Here is a 25,978-nt window from a genome sequence, read left to right on the forward strand (position 1 = left end):
GCATTTCTGGCTCCTGACCCAGTCCCAGCTGTTGTGGGCATTTTGGGAGTGAACCAGTGAGTGAGAGAGCCCTGTCGATGACTTCCCCTCTGTCTGAATGTCCAACACGTGAATAAATGAATAAACTGCGGAATAAACTTCTAATGGAATATTACCCAACCACGACACAGAATAAAGGAGCGATAATGCTCCAATGTGGATGAACCTTAGAAACATCATGCTGGGTGTAAGGTCACATATTTTATAATTACTGGAGTAAGATATGCTCAATTAGGCAAAGCCACAGAAAGAAGACTAGATATTACCAGCAGTAGGGGAGAGGTGAATCGGGAATGATTAGTTAACAGGTACAGGGCGTTTTTATGGAGTGATGAGAGTTTTGAAGTTAGAGTTGGTCACTGTAAACACTAAATATACTAAATGTAACTGACATGTATTTTGTATCCTTTTTTTCCCTCAATTGTATGTCCTAAATTACATGTTAATTACATGTTATTTTATTTCACTGCAATTCAGAAAAAATAAGAAATCAGGGCACGTCCGAAGCTCACGCGGAATGCCTCCTTCTTGGATGGGAAGGCGACTGGAGGTGGTGCCTGTCCCCATGAAATGAGTGCTTGTGGGCACCTACGGCAACGGGGCAATGGGCTGAACCCAGACCTCCTCTCTCACCCGCTCAAGCACAACTACCGACAACAAGCAAGCTGCAGGTGGCCATGGGCAGATTCCCAGTGAAGGCCCCCCGAGTACGTGGCAAGATGAACTGACCATGCTAACTCCAGGGGCCACAAGCGCTCCTGACAGGGACACTGATTCTGGCCTGGGCCTCGCATACCTGCTGGTGGATGCACACGCACAAACTAGTTATAAAAGCCTGACAGAGACCTAGTACAGGAACTGCAACACTTGTTGAGGGCCCAGAACATGAAGAACTGGCAGACATGCTCCCACGACTGTGTGCTCACACACAGTATGAGTGGGGCTACGCGACTGACCCCTCTTCTGCTGGATCTAGGGCAAAGGGGTAGGAGGGCCAGTGGCTCGTCTACGTATCCTTTTTACAGGGCCATGATGCTGGCACAACTAGAGCTGGCCCTTCCGTTCTTTATTCCCCTCTGCATGACCTCGGCACTTTTTCCCTGCCTGATACTGTGGTCCTGGGACCAGAGCTGTAACTGCAGGAGCCAGAAGCTGGGAAGATCACTCTGAGTGACTAGGGTTGCATGGCAACATAGCAAACTTGCTGGCTTAAACAACAAAGGAAATCTTTTGTCTCAGTTGGTTCACTCTAATGACCTCCCCCTCACTTGATCATCTGTAAGGATCTTATTTCTTCTTTTAAAGAAATATTCGTTTATTTTCATTTACTTGAAAGGCAGAATGAGAGATGGGGATGGGCAGAGGGAGGGAAGGAGGGAGAGGCAGAGACAGAGACAGAGAGAGAGAAATCTTTCATCTGCTGGTTCACTCCCCGAATGCCTGAAACCACCAGGGCTTGGCCAGGCAGCAGCCAGGAGCCTGGCACCCCATCCGGGTCTCCCACGCAGGTGCAGGGCCCGAGCACGCAGGCTGCTGTCTGCTGCCTCCCAGGACGTACCAGCAGAAAGCTGGGTCAGAAGCAGTGTATCCAGGACTTGAGCCAGCTTTCTTATATGGGATGTGGCATCCAAAGTGGCAGCTCAGCCCACTGTGTCACAGGCATGCTTTTTTCCACCACAGACCCTATTTCTCAATAAGGTCACATTCACAGGTACTGTGGATAGGATTTCATTTTCTTGGGGATATAATCAAACCCACAATAATCCCTAAGCAAGCAACTCCACCTCCACCTCTGACACTGTTAGAGTGGCTAAGGGCCTTCACTCCATCTGGCCAGGTGAGGTGCACAGGGAATTCAGCGATACCGCCTATGGTCACACAGCCCACTGGTCTCTACTTACATTACCCTGCTGTTGTATGGAAGGGAGCAACCCGAGGGAGAGATACTCGGCTGGACTAGCAGCAAGTACTGCCAGCAATCTAGAGCAGTACATTGGCCAAAGCTAATGTCCCGTCCAAAGGTGCAAAGGTCTGGATGTCAATGGAGAAAAGGAAGGTTGCTGGGTGTAAAAACATGAACAAACAGCCATGCAGTGAGAGAAACACAGTATTACACTGGTGGCTCAAGAGATGACACTGTCTGGTAAGCCAAGAAAATCAGATGCCTGAAGAACTAAAGCCATGTTGCCGAGAGGGCTACTATCCGGGAACCTGCCAATGCCAACCGGAGCCTACAAACCCAGGTGGCACAGCTCTGGGAGATGTTTTGGCTGTATGATATAATGATGAACTGGACTAATTATTCATACTGTATCACTAACCGCATGATGTAACACTTCTCTTGTTGGTAAGAGTCAACTAACTCATGTCAGCAAGTCTTATGGTGATACTGATCATTGACTGTATTGCGAAATGGGGTCAAAGCTTCCTCAGGAGGTTGCACTACAGGAAACAAACCTGGCCTGAGCAGACTGCATGTAGCTAACCACTAGCTAACCTCTATGCACAGGTTTACTGAAGCTCACATGCTGGTTAGTCAGGGTGGAGAGCCATCACATTAGTACAAAATTTAAAAAGGGGGCAGGTGTCTGGGTGCCAGTTAAGCGCCAGTTGGGATGCATACATCCCAAATCAGAGTGCCTAGCTTCCAGTGCCTGCTCCACTTCCAGCTTCCTGCTAATGCATACCCTGAGGCAGAGTCGGCCCCTGCTCCCCACATGTGAGCCCCGGATTGAGTTCTGGCTTCCAGCTTTGACCTGGACTAGCATTAGCTACTACAAGCATTTGGGAAGTGGACTAGCGGATGGGAGCCTTTCCTTGTTTTTCTCCCTGTCTCTCAAATGAATATAATTTTAAGTGTGCATTCATGTGGACCAGTGCTGTGGTGTAGTGGGGTAAGCCTCTGCCCACAGTGCCAGCACTCCATATGGGTGCTGATTCGAGTCCCGGCTGTTACTCTTCCGATCCGGCTCTCTGCTATGGTCTGGGAAAGCAGTGGAAGATGGCCCAAGTGCTTGGGCCCCTACACATATATGGGAAACCCAGAAGAAGCTCCTGGCTCCTGGCTTTGGATCGGCCCAGCTCAGGCTATTGAGGCCATTCGGGGAGTAAACCAGACATGAAAGACCTCTCTCTGTCTCTCAGTCTAACTTTCTCAAATAAATAAATAAAATATTTAAAAACAAACAGGCCGGCGCCGTGGCTCACTAGGATAATCCTCCGCCTGCGGCGCCGGCACACCGGGTTCTAGTCCCGGTCAGGGCGCCGGATTCTGTCCCGGTTGCTCCTCTTCCAGGCCAGCTCTCTACTGTGGCCCGGGATTGCAGTGGAGGATGGCCCAAGTGCTTGGGCCCTGCACCCCATGGAAGACCAGGAGAAGCACCTGGCTCCTGCCTTCGGATCAGCGCAGTGTGCCGGCCACTGCACGCGGGCCACAGCAGCCACTGGAGGGTGAACCAACGGTAAAGGAAGACCTTTCTGTCTCTCTCTCTGTCCACTCTGCCTGTCAAAAAATAAACAAACAAACAAACAAACAAAAGAGTGCATTCACGGAGGGCTGGTGCCATGGCCTAGCAGGTAAAGCCACCGCCTGCAGCACCAGCATCAGGCACTGGTTCGAATCCTGACTGCTCCACTTCTCATCCAGCTCCCCGCTAATATGCCCAAGAAAGCAGCAGAGGAACGGCCCCTGTACTTGGGCCCCTGTACTCACACGGAAGACTTGGAAGAAGCTCCTGGCTCCTGGCTTTGAATCAGCCCAGAGCCAACCATTGCAGCCATTTGGGGAATGAGTCAGAGAATGGAAAATCTTTCTCTAACTCTGCCTTTCAAATAAATAAATACATCTTTTTTTAAAAAGTGTATTCATGGAATAAAAATCGTTAAAAATTGCAAATATATGCAATGGCTTCTTAGCGAAGATTGGCTGCTGGCGTTTCAATCTTTCCCTCCCTCACAGTGGCTCCTCCACACGTCAGGCATGTTTGTAATGACACTACGACTGGGTGTATCACATACATGCTACAGTAAATGTAGATTGCCAGACAAGTATGGCTGTGCTGCACGAGAACTCTAGTCCAAGTCAGGGGGTGACTACAGGGAAGAACTGACCTCACATGTAGAGAAGTCTGCCCTTTGTCCATGGCTTCTGGAAGCTGCCTCTAAGGTCTAGAAACGACACTTCAGTGGTGCATTGGGTGACACACAGAGGGCTGATGGGTCACACTTGTGTACTGAGCCTCAGGGAGCCTGTGCACACCCAGGCTTGAGGGAGAGGACTATCCAAGTGCCACGCACAGGACTCCTCCTGGACTCAGGTACGCACTTCTTCCCTGGGCTAACTATAATCCACACCCTCTTCCTAGAATGAACACAACCATGAGCAGGACAGCTCTCAGGAAGTTCTGTGGACTGCCTTCAGTAAGTCATCAAAGCGAGCACGGGGGTGGGCATTTGGCCTAGGGATTGGAATGTCCACATGCCTGGGCTCCGTTCCGGCTCCTCTCCTGATTCCAGCTTCCCAGTGATGAGCACCTGGGGAGCCATTAGGTGATGGCTTGAGTTAGCGGAGTCCCTGTCCCCGTTGTGGGAAATTTGGACTGAATTTAGCTCCTGCCTTTGGCCCCAGCTGGGGGCTATTGTGAATGTCGGGGGTGGGGGGTTGGTGATGGTGCTGGTGGTGAACCAGTGGGTCTTTCCCTGCCTCTAAATAACCCGATCATGGAGGCTGACACTGTGCTGTACTGGGTGAAGAGGCTACCTGCAATGCAAGTATCCCAAACGGGCACCAATTCACACCCCAGTTGCTCCACTCCCATGCCAGCATCCCAAACAGGCATCAGTTCATGTCCCAGCCGCTCCACTGCCGATCCAGCTTCCAGTTAGTGGCCTGGGAAAAGCAGCAGCAGATGGCCCAAGTGTTTGGGCCCCTGTCATATGCATGGGAGATCTGGATGAAGCTCCTGGCCCAGCGCTGGCTGTTGTGGTCATTTGGGGAGTGAACCAGCAGATGTAAGATGATCTCTCTCATTCCCACCCTTCTTCTCTCACTCTGTCTTTTAAATAAATAACAGTGAACAAAATTTTAAAAAGCAGTCTTCAGGACTGTTCCCTTTAACTTCATTGTTGGTTCCTAAACTCCCACATTAACAACCAGATCTCTAAAATTAGTATTTACAAAAAGGAAAATAAAGGAAATTACAAAGAAACTAGAATTAGATAAAGATATGAAAAACAAGAGAGACAAAGATTTTAAATATTAGAGACTTAGGGGCCGGCGCTGTGGTGTAGTAGGTGAAATCACCACCAGCAGTGCTGGCATCTCATATGGGCACCGGTTCGAGACCTGGCTGCTCCACTTCCAATCTATGCCTCTGCTATGGCCTGGGAAAGGAGAAGAAGATGGCCCAAGTGCTTGGGTTCCTGCACCCGCTTGGGAGACCCGGAAGAAGCTCCTGGCTCCTGGCTTTGGATCAGTGTAGCTTCAGCCATTGCGGCCAATTTGGGAGTGAACCAGGGGATGGAAGACCTCAGTCTCTCTCTGCCTCTCCTTCTCTCTGTGTAACTCTTTCAAACAAATAAATAAATTATTTTTAAAAATTAGAGACTTAAATATACAAGACCAGAAATAGCAACTAGGAATCATGAGAATAAAACATCAAAGAACTCACAGAAGAAAATTCGGTAGAACCACAGGCATATTTCCAGATTAAAAGGGCCCAGTAAATGCCCAGTATAATAAATGATAAACACCTACACCAAGGCACATTATGCCATTCCAGAATGCTGAGAATAAACAGAAAGAGACAAAAAAAAGTCACAATCAAGGCATCAGAAGTAAGCTGAAGACTGTTAACAACACTAGAATACAGAAGACAGGGAAGCCATGCCTTCAAAATTCTGAGCAGAAATGACTGACAACCCCAAATCCTATATACAAACTATCAACCTAGCATGTGGGCTGGGTAAAATTTTTTCAAGAAGCTACTGGAAGAATCATTCAAAAACAATAAAATAAACCAAGAAATATAAAGACATTTCCACACAGAAAAGAATCAAAAGAAAGCTCTCAGATGGTAAAGGAAAATCTCAAGCCGATATATAAGCATGGAAAGTAAGCAGTTAGGGCAGACTGCTCTAGGATAATGAAGAGTTCCAGCAAGTTGATCTCCAAAATAATAAGGAATTTATGGATTACTAGGTGTGTCTGCACTGTAAGCAAAGTTCTCAAGTTCTCGGTAAATAGACAGAAAACTAGGCAGAGAAAAAGTGAGGCAATTACTAACTCCAGGAAAAAAAGCCAAAAAACCGTACAACATTTGCAACCATAGTATGTGATTTAAGTGTAATAATACCATGAACACTAAAAAGCGATCTAACTAGATTTTATAACACAATCGTACTGGGTCACTCCAGGGAAGGAACGAGGGTGGTGACTGCCAGTGCCGTGAGAGCTACATCCTCATTTCCACAGTAGGAAGATTAATGTCTCAAATAAAAAGAGCAAAAAATGTGTAATTTAAGGGTATGGAGATGTATGCCAGAAGAAAACTACAATAAAGCTGAAAGTTGTTGCCTCTGGAAACTAAACAAGGGGGTGGGAAGGAACAGACTGGGAATCTGTTTTTCTTTATATGCTTTTTTGACATTGTTACGGGTTGAACTAATCCTCCAAAAACTTATGTTCAAATTCTAATCCTCAGTACCTGTGAATGTGTCCTTATCTGGAACCAAGTCTTTGTGGATATAACCAGATTAAGATGAGGTAATACCAGATTAGGTTGGTCTTAGATCCAATGACTAGAGTCATTCTAAGGAAAGCTACAGAGACAATGCAGAGACACAGAGAAACACTGCTATGTAACCATGAAGGCTGAGTCTGGAACATTACCAAAGAATGCCAAGAGTGGCTGGCCACAATCCGAAGCCAGAGGAAGTAAGGAGCATTCAGAGGGACCACGGCCCGGCTGACTCCTGCATTTTGGACTTGTAGCCTCAGAGCTGGAAGACTGAATTTCTCTTGGGTACCCAGTTTGTGATATTTGTTACAGCAACTCTAGGACACTAAAACAAACGATCTGACACTTAGACTACACATATGTGAACACATACTGTGATACTGTGAAACACATATATCCAATTCTCATCCTTTTTCCTGGCACACAACTCCTAAAATCCTTATACTCTTCACTGTGATGAGTGTCTTTTTATATGCTAATGAGTTTACCCGCAGGCTCAGGATGGTGGCCAGTCAAGAGAAAGGTGACAGGATCACAGCTCGGACTTTCAGCTCCATCCCCAAACCTCCAGGGAGGGGCTATAGGTCGGATCTGATCGCCAACAGCTGATGATTCCATCAATCATGACTGTGTGATGAAGCCTCCATAAAAATCCAAAAGGAGGAGAGGCGGCAAGATGGCGGAATAGGCAGGGAGCACACTTAGTCCGGGGGGAGAGAAAGTTTAATATGAATGGAGATACTGCAGGGTCAAGGAAGAGTAGGGGAGGAAACTCTTCCGGAACTAGTGATTCACAGTGGACCTGCGTGGAGAGCGTGGGAGCCCAAGTTCGGGACACCAGCGGCAGACTCAACGCACCAGCGCTGGAACGCGAGGTGAGCCGAACCTCCATAGCCTGAGACACCAGCGGGCAAGCAGAAAGAGGAGGCTAGAGGGAACGAGGCTTGAAACTCTGTGGGGAAAAGTTCACCAGGCTAACTAGAAGAGAGAGAAAAAAAAATAAAAAAAGTGACTGATACGGACACAAGTTTCTCTCTCTCCGCTCACCTCTCAAAGGCAAGCAAGACAGAGCAGGCGCCATTTTGGACATACGTCATAAGCAGGGCGACCTCAGGTCTGCACCAGCCCTGAGCCTAGCAGAAAAACCTGACTCTGTGGGGAGGGGTGAAATAACAGGAGATTAGCATCTAACTTGGCAACCCAGTGGGAGACTGCAGGAGAATTGGAGCCCACACTGAGGGCAGCACAGATTCCCTGTGTGGTCCTTGGGGAAGAGCTCCCGATCTCTGGCTCCTGTGGGTATATCATTTGCCTGCTAACTACCTCCAATTACGTTCAGCTGTGTGGAATTACTTCCCTTTTAAATCAAAAAAAGAAAGAAAGATTTACCACACCTAACCTGGGAGTGTCATCCTTGACACACCCTCAACCCTGAGGAACCAAACACAGCTCTCAGTCCACACTCATCTCAAGCCTCTAAGGCTCCACTGAAAGCAGACAGTCCACTTAATATAGAGCCATAGTGTAACAAGAAAAAACACCACAGTGAAGAAACCAAATATCTCCAACATGCCAAACAACAAACGCAAAAACCAAGCTAACAAGAACAAGGAAGAAACTATGACGCCCCCAAATGAAAAAGACACCCCAATTCAAGATTATGAAGATGATGAGATCGAAGAAATGCAAGAAGCGGATCTCAAAAAATTGATAAGAACATTAAGAAGTTCTCAAAAACAAATTCTTGAACTACAGAAATCCTTCATGGACAAGATAGAAAATCTCTCTCGTGAAAATGAAATATTAAGGAGGAATCAAAATGAAATGAAACAACTAGTGGAACAAGAAACCCTGATAGTGACTAGAAATCATAATGAAATGAAGAGTTCAATAGATCAAATGACAAACACATTAGAGAGCCTTAAAAACAGAATGGGCGAAGCAGAAGAGAGAATATCAGACTTAGAAGACAGAGAACAGGAAAGGAAACAGGCAAACCAAAGAAAAGAAGAAGAAATTAGAAATCTAAAAAATATTGTCGGGAATCTACAGGATACTATTAAAAAACCCAACATTCGGGTTCTAGGAGTTCCTGAAGGCATGGAGAGGGAGAAAGGATTAGAAGGCATTTTCAGTGAGATACTAGCAGAAAATTTCCCAGGTTTGGAGAAGGACAGAGGCATCTTAGTACAGGAAGCTTATAGAACCCCTAATAAACATGACCAAAAGAGATCCTCACCATGACATGTTGTAATCAAACTCACCACAGTGAAACATAAAGAAAAGATCCTAAAAGGTGCAAGAGAGAAACGTCAGATCACTCTTAGAGGATCTCCAATTAGACTCACAGCAGACTTCTCAGCAGAAACCCTACAAGCTAGAAGGGAATGGCGAGACATAGCCCAGGTACTAAGAGAGAAAAACTGCCAGCCCAGAATACTATATCCTGCAAAGCTCTCATTTGTGAATGAAGGTGAAATTAAGACTTTTCATAGCAAACAGAAACTGAAAGAATTTGTTGCCACTCATCCTGCCCTGCAAAAGATGCTTAAAGATGTGTTACACACAGAAACACAGAAACATGGTCACCAATATGAAAGAAGGTAAAGGAAGGAAACCTCACAGCAAAAGATCACTGGAAGCTCAATTTCTCTTTGACATAGAATTAAACTCTGATGCTCTGTTAAAGCAATGTGTTAAAGTAATCTATTATGTTCTCTTGATGTCTGTTAAATTCTAATTGTTCAAAAACAGCTGAATTTTTATTAAGAGCTATGGGTTATTTAAATATGTGCTTTTTTCAAAAATTTGAATAATCACCTTGTAACAATGATCAAATTTGGTCTATGTTATGTCATGATTTTAAGAAATCTTATTTCAACCAGATATTTTGGATTTTGAGCCTTCTTGGCATTCTTGACAGGCATTAAAAAAAAATCAAAGTTTCAAACAATCTGGTCTCTAAAATTTCCAGTAAATCCTGGACTTTGGTTTTTCCAGTTTGGGCCCAACTGAAAAAATCGAAGGACCTATGTCTCTCATCTTATAGAGACACCAACTAATCAGTCTATTTGGAGTATATTAGAAGGACTGTCAAGATGTGATGTGGTACCAGACTTTAAGTTTCTATAATGGAAAATGCTATTAATACAAATGTTTGAGAATTAAAAAGTCTAATGATCTTGTGTTACTAGACATGATAGTTATCTTAATGAGAAAGCCCCAGAGGCTTAAAGGGTTAAATACTTGTAAAATCCTACAGGTGCTTTCAAAAATACTGTGAAGTAAGTAAGTGCCTCTTGTTGGTTGATGAGTTTATAATTTTAAACATGGCGACTTAAAGTCTTTTGTCATCCACAGTTATATATGATCTGCTGCTCATAAAACTAAAGTGTTGTTGGTTCTGTGTTTAGCTGTCCTCCTATAGGTTCCTATGGACTTCTTCCAGCCACTTTTATTGTATTCAGTACTTTGGGATGGCTCTGTAAACAGATGAAGCCAATAATGTATTAACAGTACCAACTGAGAGAAAGTATGGTTAACTGAGGTTACTAAAAAGAAAAAGCAATTCAAATCAATTGGCAATCTACAAAAAGAGTTAAAGATTTTAAAAGCTATTATTAAATTGCTATATTGGTCTATTATGCTATATTATATGTGTGTACATATTGTATGTCCACATGGGGAAATTTTATTAAGAGTTTTATTTTAAATGGCTTATAGATAAGATTGTCCATAAATTTAAGCTGCTAAAATCAATCAAAGATACATTTTAATTTGTGGGACCTGAATCTGTGTATCATATGTTTTAGACTTGTTGGTAGAAAGAAACTAAAAACATTTTAGATGGTTGTGCTTAAGTTTATTGGCTAAACAAACTACACCATGTTAGATATTTAAGAGGTGTTTTCAAATACATGATTCTTAAAATTTATAGAAGGCATTGGACCTTCTGGTAAATGTTTTCTTAAGTTGTTATCTAATGGTTGAAACGGTTTGCTAAGTATTCATGTGATATTGCTATTGTCAGCAAGCGATCTAGGACTTGCTCCCTCATTTCTCTATGCTAAGCCCAACTTGTTCTTTCATTTCTTTATTCTCTTCAAGGTAGGAAACTAATTCTATTATGAAGGAATCTGTAGGACACACAATTTAATCTTTAGACCTTATAAAAGAGATGGCTAACATTTTTCTGCAATAGCATAGCCAAAACAAGAACTCAAATAATAATCTCATAGCTAGATTCACTTCGCCATCAGCGAAGTATACAGTAAGTAGAAAAAACCTCCCTTTCAGACCAAAGGGAAAGAAAGTTTTAAAGTGAGAATATAATTTTCCTCATGGGCATTGTCTACCTTAGAAAAACTACTACAGAACATGCCTGTGACTATAGACTTGTAGTTCAGGCCACCGAAGATTAGAGATGGGACTTGGGCACTCCCTTGACTGGCATCCTCTGGTCTGCTTTAACACAAACCAGGAGGAAAAGAAAGCTCGGCATCAGAAGCAACGGGTGGCAGGCCTATGAATGGCTGATCTGTACAGTGATCTGCCCTCAAGGAGACCCAACAGGCCAGTCCACTGCAGTGGCTTTCAATGTGGTAAGCCTGGGCTTCAGCAGAAGTCAGCTTGTGAAGAGCCCTGGCAGCTCTGCCAAGAGTTGGATCACTGGAAATGGACCTGCCCTGGAGTCGAAGGATGCCCAGGTCAGAGCCACAGATCTTATTGGCTCTAAGCTGAAAAGCCCTTCACTCAGCCCAACTTCCAAAGTGACCACTGCAGCTGAGGGGATGGCCAAGTAGGGTCAGCAACATTGCAGGCAGAACTGTAAATTTCTTGTTAGAGATGCCACCTGCCTTTACCTGGCCAGCTCTCCTCCCAGGCCAGCCAAGTAATGAAAGTCAACAGAGTGCCTTCCCCTAGGAGGTTCACACCTCCCTTAGGATATACCCCATGTGAAGAGATAGATAGGTCTGGGCCTCTGAATTTACAAGGCCTAAAGCCCACCAGATTATTATCAAGCCCCTTCTATCAGGTTCTATTTGCCTCTCAATCAGAAAACTTAATTGTAGCTTAGACAGCACCTTTCTTAGCTCCTCTAATAATGACTCTGTCCTTTGTTCTAGGCCCTGTCTAGTGCACTTGGGCCTCATTCCTTTGTAATCATAACCTCTACTCTACCACCAATGGCTCTACTCCCAACCTGTGTGTACTGATGGTCCTCTTCCCCACTTAATGCTGTATAATTGTTCAAACCTGGTAAATGCCACTCTTAGGATCATTGGTTACTATCCTCACTCTGTCTTTTATGACCTTGTCTAAATATGATCAGAGTCGGCAAACTTGGAAGGCTTCCATAGCCTTGGCAACTCATGACGACAGCCTAGGATGGTTACTGGCGCCATAAACTAGAGTGTCAATTTGTTGGGTCAACAACAGGAGCCACTGTGCAGTTGCTCCTCATGTGGGATCTCTGTCCTTAATGTGCTGTACATTGTGATTTAATGCTATAACTAGTACTCAAACAGTATGTTTCACTTTGTGTTTCTATGTGGGTGCAAACTGTTGAAATCTTTATACTAAATTGATCTTCTGTATATAAAGAGAATTGAAAATGAATCTTGATGCAAATGGAAGGGGAGAGGGAGCGGGAGAGGGGAGGGTTGCGGGTGGGAGGGAAGTTATGGGGGAGGGGAAGCCATTGTAATCCATAAGCTGTACACTGGAAATTTATATTCATTAAATAAAAGTTAAAAAAAAAATCCAAAAGGAAAGGGTCCAGAGCGTCTCAGTAACTGAACAGGTGGAAGTTCCTAGAGAAGACAGGGAAGCTACATGACCCTCCCCCCATAAATCGCCCTATGCATCTGTAGCCTTTGTGACGTCCTTTGTAATAAACCAGCAAACGTTTCCCCACGTTCTGTGGGCCATTCAAGCAAATCAATCAACCCCCAGGAGGGGACTGCGGAAACCCTGATTCACAGCAGGTTTATCAGAAGCACAGATAGACTTGGGAACCGAGTCCTTGAACCGTGGGGTCTGATGCTATCTCTGGTAGGCAGTGTCAAAACTGAATTGAATTAGAGGACAGAACTCCGTAGAATTCCTACTGTGTGTGTGGTATGTGCTGAAAAGCCATACACATCTGGTGTCAGGGTGATCCGTTTTGGGTTTTTTTTTTCCCTCTGTACCATCTCTCTCTCTCGCTCTCTCCCCCTCCCTCCCTCTCTCTCACATACACACACACAATTCTGATGAAAAGAGAAAAGTGTTTTCCACAGAATAAAAAAGCCTGAGTTGCCATCTCTAATTCTCCTCTTGTAATTTCTTGTCCCCCATTGCAATCAGGGTCCCACCCCCACCACCTCCCTCCACGTTGACAATCCAATAGTTACTCGTCTGTTCTGATCTTACCACTCACCGGAAGTACCTGTAAGAGTTGTCACCTTTCCTTTTACAATGTTTTCTTCTACCGGCTTCTGTGACGCCCTCTCCTGGGTTTTCTTTCTCCTTAGTCTTCAGCTACTAATTAGGAGTATTTAAGTGCCCAGGTCTTGGGCCGCCTTTTCTTCATCTAATTTTCTGTCTGGGTGATGCAGCTGTACCTAAACGCAGATGGCTCTTCCCAGAACCCCATACTACCCTACCTCGCAGCTCTAGAGAGAGGCCAAACCCAGCAAACCTAACAAAATAAAACAAACTCTTGACTTTTTCTCAGTTTTTCTATTTTCTAAGAGAATGGCACTAGTAACCGAGTTCAAGCCAAACATTTAGAAATTACTCCTCATGCCTCATGCACTCTTCTCCCACTGACATTTGCACGGTCCGCAAGTACTGGCACTTGCACCCCAAGAGCAGCATTTTCTTCCCATCACTCCCAACCCAAGCTACCTGCTTTTGCCTAAACTCAAAATGAACAGTAAAATCCCAACTGAGAGACAAAAACATAATCTGACCACTTCTTGCCCTAGCAGTGCCTTGAACTTGTTCAGTCCCTGAACACACCACACCACCAAGCTTACGCCACTGAAGTGCCAGCCATGCCTCTTGCCTGTGTGCCTCCCTTCACACAGCTGGCTCTTCCTTGTCACTCAGAAAACAGGCCCTCCATGACAACCCAACCTAGAGCAACTACCTAGCCACTTCTTTTACCATATCACCTTTTTTTAAGATTTATTTTTATTTATTTGAAAGACAGAGTTACAGAGAGAGGTAGAGAGAGAGAGAGAGAGAGAGAGAGAGAGAGGTCTTCCTTCCGCTGGTTCACTCCCCAGATGTCCACAACGGCTGGAGCTGCACAGATCCAAAGCCAGGAGCCAGGAGCTTCTTCCAGGTCTCCCACGTGGGTGCAGGGGCCCAAGGAATTGGGCCATCCTCTACTGCTTTCCCAGGCCATAGCAGAGAGCTGGATTGGAAGAGGAGCAGCTAGGACACGAACCAGACTAGAACCGGCGCTGCAGGCCAGGGCTTTAACCCACTGCGCCGCAGCACCAGCTCCACTATCTCCCTTTTGAAGTGTACCAAACAACAATTCAAAATCTACACCTGGGGGCAGGCATTTGGCATGGCAATTAAGTTGTTGCTTAGGACGCCTGGATCCCATATGGAAGTGCTAGTGTGAGAACCAGCTGATCTGCTGATAGAGCTTTCTGCTACAGCACAGCCTGGCCGGCAGCAGACGGCCCAAGTCCTTGGGTCCCTGCCACCCATTGGGAGACCCCGCTGGAGTGCAGGCTCCGGGCTTCAGTGTGTCCAAGTCCTGACTGTGTTGGGAATGTGGGGATCTCTGTCTCTTCTCTGCCACTCTGCCTTTCAAATAAGATGAAAACAAATATTTAAAAATAATTATACATAATTATTTTTATTATTTTTATTTATTTTTTGACAGGCAGATTTAGACAGTGAGAGAGAGAGAGAGACAGAGAGGATGGTCTTCCTTTTCCGTTGGTTCACCCCACAAGTGGCCACTACAGCTGGCGCACTGCGCCGATCCGAAGCCAGGAGCCTGGTGCTTCCTCCTGGTCTCCCATGCGGGTGCAGGGCCCAAGCACTTGGGCCATCCTCCACTGCCTTCCTGGGCCACAGCAGAGAGCTGAACTGGAAGAGGAGCAACCGGGACAGAATCCGGCGCCCCAACCAGGACTAGAACCCAGGGTGCCGGCACTGCAGGTGGAGGATTAGCCTAGTGAGCTGTGGCGCCAGCCCATAATTATTTTTAAATGTACATAACACACATCATTATATAACATACGGACAACTACATAAACCAAAAACAATCAGCCCCAGTAGAACGGAAGCTGTGGGAAAGCGTGGCCTCACCTGTTCTGTCCATCACTGTTTCTCCAGTGTCTAGAACAGTGTCCAGGGCCTAATAATCATTTACTAAACAGTTATGGAATGAATGAATATGGACCGTGCGCCAAAAAGGAAAATGCTACTGGTAAAGCTACATCTGAAAATTCAAGTGCCTGGCTTTCAGACAGGAGAGCCATCACAACTTGAAGCTTTGTTTTGTTTAATTTTAGAGACAGCAAGAGAGAGTACACCCCCGCCCCCGTGCTGGTTTGTTCCCCAGATGCCCACAACAGCTGGGGCTGGCTCAGGCTGGAGCCAGCAGTCAGGAACTCAATTCAGGTTTCACACGGTAGTCTGCACTGCGGCCTCCCAGGGTCTGCACCAGCAGGAACCTGGAGTCAGGAGCCAGAGCTAGATACGAACCCCAGGGACTGTGCTCTGGGGAGCGTGGCATCCTAACCTGCATCTTAGCTGCCAGATAAACACCTGTCCTATATATATGTAACTTATACACGTTTTATATATGCGTAAAATATGCATATTCGTTTGAGAGAGACAAGAGCTCCCACTGCTCTCGTCACACCTGCCCACCACAATGGGCCAGGAACTCAGTGCAGCTCTCACTCCCACGTGGCAAGAACCCAGCTACTTCAGCACCACCACTGCCTCCCAGGATCCACATTTGCAGGAAACAGGAGTCAGGAGCTACGGCTGGGTCTGTAGGTATCTTAACTGCTGGGCTAAATGCACTCCCTCCCCATAGGATGCTTTTAAGGGAAGTGTATCCACCAAGGAAAATCCCAACACAGAAAAGGGAAATTAGAAAAATCAACTATTTAAGGAAAGGATAGAGGTGTGGGCCCGGCATTGTGGTGCAACAGAGCCACTGCCTGCAATGCTGGCATCCCATTGACGGTTTGAGCCCCGGCTGCTCCACTTCCATCCAGCTCCCTGCTCATGTGCCTCAGAAAGCAACAGAAGGTGACTCCAGCGTTTGGACCCCTGCAACCCACATGGGAGACATGGAAGAATTCCTGACTCCTGATTCCTGGCTTTGGCCTGGCCCAGCCCTGCCCACTGTAGCCAGCTGGGGAATGAACCAGTGGATGGAAGACGTGTGTGTGTGTGTGTGTGTGTAACTCCTACATATAAAAAATATTTAAAACAAGATATTTAGGTGCATTTTATTATTAAACATGAATCGAGTGGACAAATCAAAGATGCAGAATGGAGAAGATGCACCCAGACTAGCAATCAATGACGTAAATGGAGATGAAAGGGCCGGTGCTGTGGCTCGTTTGGTTAATCCTCTGCCTGTGGCACCAACATCCCAAATAGGCACCAGATTCTAGTCCTGGTTGCTCCTCTTCCAATCCAGCTCTCTGCTATGGCCTGGGAAAGCAGTGGAGGATGGCCCAAGTGCTTGGGTCCCTGCACCCGCGTGGGAGACCAGAAAGAAGCTCCTGGCTTCAGATTGGCATAGCTCCAGCTGTTGCAGCCATTTGGGAGTGAACCAACGGAAGGAAGACCTTTCTCTCTGTCTCTGTCTACTCTGACAAATAAAAAAAAAAAAAAAGAAATGAAAACATGTAAAACAAGAACTATTTGGAGGTGTGGGAACATCAGATAAAGCAGGCAACCCAGAGGAGTCAGAATCGTACACAAGGGCATATAATATGCTTTTGGACCACAATGGAATGAGAGAAGTTCTGGAAGAAACATGATGAAAACAATTTAAATATGAAGATTTGTTCTGCTAAGGGCAGAACAGTTGGTAAAGTAGCAAAAGCAGGTACAAGATGAGGATAACAATAAGGGTTTGAATCAAATGAAACTTGTTGATCCAGAAAACACTTGGATGACTAGTGTTATTCTAGACTTAGAATAAATATATTTTCTCTTTGACTTGGCTCAATGGAGCTTAATAAATATTATTTAAGTTCATAGCTAAGCTAAAAAAAGCAAAACAAACTGTTATTACACTTAGGACAGATATGTGGCGCTAGAAATTCCACGTAATACACCAAGAGGAACGTCCCCAAGAAGCAGCTGTGTGCGCGGCGTTGGAGAGAACGGAAAAGTAACCAAGCCAGTGCCTGTGCTGCGGCAGAGCGCGCCCTCGGAAAGCAGCCACGACATCTCCAGGTGCTCATGTTCTTCTAGATCCTTGCCGCCCATCAACTTGCAAGTGGAGTCTATTCCCTCTCCTTCAACCTAGGTATAGCTCAACAAGCACAATGCAAGAGTAACACTGTAGCACTTTGATGGCAATGGCATAAAAAGCAACATGACTTCACTTGGCTCTCTCCATCTCACCGACTCCTCCTGTTTGAACCCAGCCACCATAGTGTAAGGAGGCCCAAACAGTCCGTGTGGAAAGAGCTGGAGCCCACTCCGCACTGCCCAAATTCCTGACCATGAACATCACCCCACCTCAGTGTACACCACTAAGTTTTAGGTTGAGGTGGTACAGAGTCATCAATAACCAACCAGTGCTCAACTAAATTACAACTCAGTAGGAGAAACAAATAAGAACACAAATAACAACCCTGGCAGGAAACAGTAACTACTCACAGTACACACCCCTGGGCCGGGGAGAGGAGTATAAAGCAACAATTCTAGCTAGGGATGGAAAATGGGGTTTCATGGAGGTCATCTCAAAGCTGGGTCCCAGACCACAAACAGGACCCAAAAGAAAACGAGAAGAAACGGGAAGACCCGGCAGAACTCGGAGACAAGGCAGCATATCGCACGGACCCTCTTGCACACAAACGTGGATTTTTTTTCTTTTTACATACTCTGTAACACCCACACAGCATCAAACTGTTTGCAGAACACTGTGAGAAATAAAGCATAAAAAGAGCAGGTGGATTCTAGAGACTGACTCAATGATACCAAACTATAGATTTCTTGCTGTTTGGTCTCTATGCAAAGGGCTGACCCTGACCCTGAGAACGAAACCCACTTATCAGAGCTTCCTTTGATGTGCTGGCCAAGACAAAAACCCATGCTTTGCATGCTCACTGTTCGACCCAGTATCAGATTAATGACAGCAATTCTCCAAGGTTCACATTCCTTGGAGTTCTAGGGGGTGACTGACAGGGAGGCATTTGTCTTGAACTAAAATGAAAAGAGCCAGCGCCTAATGACAGTCATAAAAAGCTGAGTAAATGCATAGCTTCTTTAATTGCTGAAACCTACCCCAACTTCCCTGATAAGGGTATGAAGATTGTGGCTGCAGGCACCCCGCTGACAACTTGGGAAATAAGAATTACTTACCAAACCAAGGCAAAGCATTTAGTTCTTTGAGCTGCTGTGGACAAGCAGACGGCTGAAGGCCGCATCTTTGAGCTGCGGGTCAGCAACGACACTGAAGACACTGACCTCTGACTCAGGATCCCGCTCACTGCATCCGACTTCCTGCTGAAGTGTTCACCCAGACAGGCCTTTCTGTAAGACCCAGCGACTACACGACTTCCGTTCTCACCTCATAGAACTTTTTTAAGGAGCCCACCAGGCACAGCTTCAGGCTGTCCACAATCTCCTGATGCGGCATCTGGAATACCACTCGCGAGTACCACTTTGTGAGGGTGCTGGGGCAGGTGAGTGGAGAGAGACAAAGATGAACAAGCAGTCACAGGGGGCCTGTGTCTGGGAGTCAGCACACACAGGCTTCTCTGTGAGTCAGTCCACCAACAGACAGCCAATAAACACATTCATGTTACAAGAGAAACATGCAGTGATGGGGGCTATGTGTATTTAAGCCATGTTCTAGAATGCAACAATGCACATATGACTGCAAATATTAGCTACAAAACTGCATCCCATAGAAAAACTTTAAATTTAACTACCTACCTCAGATAGCCACCAACACAGGATGAGTTAGTGACATAGCTAAAATCAGTTCTATGCAGCAGTTAAAAAAGAACTGATTGAGATTTATTTGTATCGACAAGAAAACGTCCAACATATCATCACTTAACTGAATAAAACGAGCTGGGGAACAGTATGTACAGTAATATTCCATTTGTGTAAATAAGAAACACACACATGATCTGTACAGTGCATATATAACACATACCAGTAAACGTGTTAACATATGCACAGAGAAGCTGAAGCACACGTGCATTAACCTTTTGGTGATGGTTAACAAAAGGTGGACCATAAAGAAGTTGCACTTTCCAAATCTCCACAGGTACTTGGAATGAGCATATTTTATTTTTATAATCAGAGAAAACAAGAGAAAATCTCATTTCTGGGGGGGGAAAAGCCAACTCTAAGGGACAGCCGCCCTCCTTGAAAGAGGCAGCACGGCAGCTGGGAACAAACTTACACCCGTGACAGTCTGGTAACCAAGAGTCATTACAAGAGAGGCACGAGGGATCCAGAGCTCCTTACACCACACTACAGACACTTTAAACGGAACTGTGAGCAACACTTACAGATTGATGCTCGCAACGAAGCCCACCACGGAGCGCATGCCCCTGCTGGGGTCGTGGTAGACGTCCATGCCAATCACCATCAGCTGTTTCTGGGGGTGAGACAAGACAAAGGCCACCTCCAAACCCAACTCCATCGCCCCACCCTTAATAACTGTCCACAGCCCAAAGCAAACTCTCCCTACTGTTCACATATAACGTAAGTTCTGAAAAGGAAAAGACAGACCGCAATCAATCTGACAGTTTTTTAAGGCTTATTTTTTTACTTGAAAGGCAGAATTACAGAGAGAAAGGACAGGCAGAACAGCTGGGAGTTGAACTGGAGCCCATACGGGATGCCTGCGTCACAGGTGGCAGACCCAATCTGACAACTGTTAAACACAATAAACCGTCGCAGTTCTGCCCGGGGATCAGCTAACGTCTCCTGCACAGTGCCTGGTGGGCCGTGTGGGCCTTCAGGTCTCCAGGTACTCTTCCACCCAGCAGCACAGACAGCACAGAAATGAGGGTGGCTGTGTTCCAAAGAAACTCTGTTTAAGGACACTGAAATACACTAAAAACTTTGCTTCACGTAATTTTTATGTGTCATGAGCCATTAGTCTTATTTTAATTTTTTTTTTCAGCATTTAAAAATGTAGAAATACTTTAGTTCCTGGGCGTGGATCACACACAGGCAGGGAGCCACCCAGACTTCTGGGTAAGCGCTGATGAACAGAAGGAAGGGTGACCAGATGAGGAAGACCAGGAAACAGCCAGGCAGAACTCTCTGGGGAACTGAGTTGAATCAGGACGCATCCCAGGGGCTGGCGCTGTGGCACAGCGGGTTAATGCCCTGGCCTGAGGCGCCGGCATCCCATATGAGCGCCGGTTCTAGTCCCGGCTGCTCCACTTCCAATCCAGCTATCTGCTATGGCCTGGGAAAGCAGTAGAAGATGGCCCAAGTCCTTGGGCCCCTGCACCCACGTAGGAGACCTGGAAGAAGCTCCTGGCTCCTGGCTTCAGATTGGTGCAGCTCTGGCTGTTGCGGCCAACTGAGGAGTGAACCATCAGATGGAAGACCTCTCTCTCTCTCTGCCTCTCCTCTCTCTGTATAACTCCAACTTTCAAATAAATGATTAAATCTTTATATATAAAAAAAGATGTATCCCAACATCACTCACCAGAGGAATATCCACTCCCCACAGCTCACCACCCAATTTACAGTTAATCTGAAGTAAAATTTTCTGGGCCACACTCCGAAGCCTGGTGGGCTGGCCGATGGTCCGGACATTGATGACCTACAGTGAAGGGACCAAAAGGCATGAGGAAAAGCAGGGCATGAGCAACCTCACAGAGAAGGCAGACAAGTCTAAAGCAAACACCACACTTCTTAGAAAGGCAAGTTAGCAGATAGCTTTTAAGTCACCAAGTCTAATTCTAGGGCTTCCAGCCTGTGCACACACACACAACACAAACCCAAACAAGCAGCCAGCTGACAAATAACAACTTTCAAAAGGGTACGTGCATAGCGGAATTGTAAGTCCCATAGGAAAAACAGCTTTCCCCTCTCAGAACAAACTGTCTGCTCTCAGAACGCAGCCCGTGAAGCCACCCGGTGACTCAGCCTCTCCACAAGCAGGTCGGTCCTGGGGAGCACGAGGGCAGCACTCATCAGGAGCTAGCTGCTACTTTCCAGGCTCCTCTAATCAGCTGAACCTCTTGCCAGAAGGCTCACCACAGCCTGATTCTCCCAGCTACTTCAGTTCCTCCTGCCCCAGTCGCACTCACCTGTGAGGGCACGGGGGACTGCACACAGCACAGCTTCTTGATGGCCCCGTAGAGGTCATCACGGGTGCCCATGATGATGCACACAACCATCTGGATCTTCCCCTGCGTGAAGCACAGCACAAGCCAAGTCAGGCCTGGGGACTCCCGGGGACCCCATGGGAATCCAGTCAGGGGTTGTCTAGGCGACGGGGAACACTGAACCAGGAAAAGGTCCTTCAGTGTGAAGTAGCGCTTGTTTGGCTCAGGGCTGCTCTGTGCTGATAGCTAATGTACTGCGCTGACTACCCAGAGCTGGCTGTGATTGCTAGTAGATTTGAGATGTCTGGAAAAGGAGGAGGCTTCGAAGTGTGCAAGGCTTACATTACTTACTGCTTTCAGTTCTCTCCAGAGCTGTTAGCACTCTAACTAGGCAACTTGTTAGATTCCTTCCACACAACTGAGAAAAAATGGGATGCAACACTCTGCGGACGGCTCCGAGCCCAGGGCAGGAGGGAAGCTCCTGCCAAGTCCCTCAGTGTGTAGTCCTCACCCTAGTCAGGAGGGAGTGATACCACTGCTAGCAGCCTCCGTCACCCAGCATCCTCATCTCTCACTGCTCAGGACCCAAACACAGCGCCTTCTGGAGTCTGAGAAGCAGCGCTCAGCAAGCTGCCAGCCCTCTGTGCTGGAAAACGCCGTGAATGAGCAGCAGGAGCGACGGCTCCAACTCAAGACTGGAGTTAGGTCAGACTTCTCAGAGGACACATGTCCCAGGATTACATCACTGTCATGTGGCCACGCTGTGCGCTGGGAGCCAATGGGGGGACACAGCAAACAGGCGTGTTTGTTTCAGGCCCTACCAAGATAATAAATTTATTTGTTTAAATCCACATGTAAGCATACACTGATGTGCACATATGCAAATCCAGACTTGACAGGGCTGGGTTTCCATCTCCGGTCACAGGATTACCCTCGTTAGTTCACTGCAGTAACCCCTACAGGCCCGCTCCACCCACTGACGTTCCTCTTCTGTCTGATGAGGACATCGGCGTTTGTGATCTCTCAGAATGTATATTAAAACCAGAATGCCCTGAAGGTGGCAGACAGACAGCAAGACCAATATGAGAAGTCTGGCAGACATTATGAATGAAACCATGTCCACCGACATGAAAACTGCTGACTGCAGCGCTCAGAAAGGAAACATGAGTAGTTATGAACAGAATGAGCTGATGTACCAAGCTGAGTTACTCCTCTGAGAGCAGAGCAGAAAGTAGCAACCACCAGGCCCCAGGGAAGCTGTGACACAGTGTGGCTGCGAGGTAAGGAGGAAACTGGAAACAGAACAGTCCCCGAGAAGGCAAGCACACAACAGTGCTGCTATGAATGAAACACCCAGAGTGCCGGAGCACGGAGAACACAATCAGATTCCAGGACTGCTCTCCCTGCACCATTCTCTCCACCAGCGTCTGTAACTCAAGGGCGAGTGACTCCCCAGAACCTTCCATCTGCCTTTGTTCTCTCCATAATCTTCTTACTTTATTTACTAACAGATAAGAACAGAAAGACCTCAGCTACTGAGCTGTGAGTGCTATGACCCACTCAGCCCCAGCGCCCTCGTCAGTTAGTAGGGCCCAACTGATGGGCCACCTGCCAAGTGTATCACCAAAGCAACTGGACTCTTGAGCCAGACCTCACTGTGACAGCTCAGTACTGCATCGTGCAAGATGGCACCTGGCCCAAGGAGTTGCTTTCTGAGTACAACATGTTCTACAGATAATGAACTGAAGTTACGACAGCTTTTCTCACAGCCAATTCTGTGAGAAAAATAGTGCTAGAGTGGGAGAGAGTGCCAACATAGAATGAAAGAAGCAAAAGTAACCAACGGGCACCAAGAATACTTTTTCAGTGCAGTATTTCATGTGTACACGAGTGAGACAGAGGTTCTTAGACATCAATAACAGATGAATAACCGAGAAATTATAATCAACTACCCAAGCACCTGACAGCAGAGATCCTGCATACTCACTCAGAGTCATTAGTTACCTCTACTCCCAGCATGGACTGGATGGTTCTGACGTAAGTCTCGATTCGGTCATCCTTCAGTTCAACCCAAGCAGGAGGGCTCATGCGCATGCCAATGGGGCCGGCTATCTTCTCTAACATGTTAACCAGTTCTCGAGCCTGATCCGTTGCTCTCTTTGGGTAAAAAAGTGCCCAGAAATGCATGGGGATCTAGGAACAACCACAAGCTAATTTTTAATACTTCTCAACTTAAGACATTCTAAACTTACACTCAGGAGATTTCATTCTAAAGAATAAATCACTCTTCACTGCCTCTGCTTGAGTCCTGCCTTATCCAACTCTTATATTAACAGGGACACAGGTGCTAAGCAAACTGTGGCATAATATGAACCAGCATACAGACACTGAGAATGAAATGATGTCCAACATGAAATCACGTCCAACAGTCTGGATAAAAATCACCAACACAAGGTTGCAAAAGGAGAAGCCAGACACAAAAGTATACTCTTCGACTCCATGTAATATGTAGAGTACAAAAATAGCTGAAAACAATCTATGCAATTAGAAGTCAGAGAGAGGTTATTCTGTGTGTGTGTGTGTGTGTGTGTGTGGTGAGGGGTAAGAAGCAACTGGCAGCATGGAGGGGGAAGCCTCTGGGACTGGGAAAGTTGTTTCTTAACCTTGTTATTGATTATTATACACGTTTGTGAAAATCCATCAAGCTATACACTTGTATCTTTTATTGTATTTCAATATAAATTTAAAAAGATACCAGGTTTGTGAAAAACAGTCAGAAATAATTATAAACACTTTATTACTATATTATTATTATTATTATATACATATATATTCTTTAATGCAAACAGCTAATATATTAATTGCCCTGGAGGGGCACTGTTGTGATCAAATTTGACTTCTTTCCTGGATAAAACCCCCCTCCAGGAACTCTTGGGAGAAAGGAGAAAGGCAGAATGGGTAACAGGCTGGCATTTTAGGAGTTACCATAGCAACCTACTTCCTGTTCCTGTCTGAAGTTAGGCAAAGGGCTTAGCGCTAATCACTTATCAACCGCACTGCTCAGTGGTAATTCACACTGGGGTTTAACTGGGCACTTTCAACAAGGACACGCTAATTTCCACATCTGTAGGAACACTGGTTCTCTCTACCCAAGTCACTTACAGTCAAGATGGAAAGGTCTCTGGTTACTTCCTTAATCCAGTTTAGATCCTGGGATGTGATAAATGAAGTATTTCTTAAATTAATTCTTTCCATGGGTAGAACACGCCCTTCAATCTAAACAGAAGATATAAAACAATGGCTATTTTGAAAGCACTGTTTCTGTTCTCTGTGAGGTCTGGTAATCTCCACCACAGACCCCGTCCCTATTCAAACTTTTCAGAGTAGCAGAAAGAAGAAACCCCTAGCAGTAGAGTCCACTCCAGTGAAAATCTGGACATACCCAGGTGAGATCCTAGAGGCACCGCTTTCTTTATTGAAGCTTCCAGCATGTACAAGAAAGGACTCAAAAACATTGTCTCCTTAGAACCACGGAGTGCAGAAAAATAACCTTTGACAACTTTTCTAATTTTCACTTACTTATTCCTACCGTGTTTGAAAGCCAGACAGGTATGTTCCACCTGCTGGGCTGGGTCATTCCCCAAATGCCCACCACTGCCAGGGCTGGGGCAGGCCAAAGCCAGAAGCCCAGAACTCAACCCAGGTCTCCTATATGGGTGGCAGAGATCCAACTACTTGAACCACCACCTACTTCCTCCCAGGGTGAGCATTAGCAGGAAGCTGATCAGAAGCAGAACTCAGCATTCTGATAGAGGAGGTGTGCATCACAAGTGGCATCTTTAAGATTTTATTTATTTGAAAGGGTGTGTGTGTGGGGGAAGAGATCTCCATCTGTGGTTCACTCCCCGACTGGCCACAATGGCTGGAGCTGCACCGATCTGAGGCCAGAGCCAGCAGTTTCTTCAGGGTCTCCCACACAGGTGCAGGGGCCCCAGCACTTGGGCCATCTGCTGCTGCTTTTCCAGGCCATAGCAGAGAGCAGGCCTGGAAGCGGAGTAGCCAGGACACTTAAGCGGCACCCATATAGGATGCCTGCACTGCAGGCGGAGGCTTAGCCCACTACACCACAAGGCTAGCCTCATTTTTTGGGTAAGATTTTATTTACACAAGTGGCATCTTAACTGCTGTATCAAATGTTGGCTCCAAAAAGATTAAGATTTTTTTATCACCTTTATTTGAAAGGCAGAACTGCAGAGAGAGAGAGAGAGAGATCGATAGATCGATCTATCCGCTGGTTCATTCCCCAAATGGCTGCAATGACCAGAGCTGGGTCAGACCAGAGCCAGGAGCTTCTTCTGGGTCTCCAACATGCATGCAGGGACCCAAATTCTTGGGCCATCCTCCACTGCTTTCCCAGGAGCATTAGCAGGAAGCTGGATCAAAAGTGGAACAGCTGGGACTGGAACCAGCACCAGAATGGGATGACGGTGTAGCAGGTGGCACTTTACCTACTATGCCACAACACTGGCCCCCAAAGTTCTGCTTCTTTAAAATTGTGGGTTTCAGATGCCAAATTTCTTAACCCACTATGCCACAGCACCAATCCCTCCAAAGTTTTTTTTTTTCAATACATTAAAAAAATTATGTGAGAAACAGACAGACATGTGAGAGAGAGAAAAGAGT

At 46.1% G+C, this 25,978-nt stretch overlaps 1 protein-coding gene across 1 annotated transcript in view; it reads right to left on the reverse strand.

The window, feature by feature from the left end:
• Positions 1-25,978, reverse strand: part of PIWIL2 (piwi like RNA-mediated gene silencing 2) — a 93,638-nt gene that overhangs the window by 23,926 nt on the left and 43,734 nt on the right. Inside the window, exons 14-19 of the mRNA XM_062199017.1 lie at positions 24,458-24,571; positions 23,300-23,488; positions 21,278-21,379; positions 20,671-20,787; positions 19,514-19,602; positions 18,559-18,664 (exon numbers count right to left, since the gene is read on the reverse strand). Coding sequence (XP_062055001.1) covers positions 18,559-18,664; positions 19,514-19,602; positions 20,671-20,787; positions 21,278-21,379; positions 23,300-23,488; positions 24,458-24,571 — 717 coding nt within the window. The remainder of the gene's footprint in view (positions 1-18,558; positions 18,665-19,513; positions 19,603-20,670; positions 20,788-21,277; positions 21,380-23,299; positions 23,489-24,457; positions 24,572-25,978) is intronic.

The sequence above is a fragment of the Lepus europaeus genome, chromosome 8, assembly GCF_033115175.1.
Source record: "Lepus europaeus isolate LE1 chromosome 8, mLepTim1.pri, whole genome shotgun sequence".
Taxonomy (NCBI): Eukaryota; Metazoa; Chordata; class Mammalia; order Lagomorpha; family Leporidae; genus Lepus; species Lepus europaeus.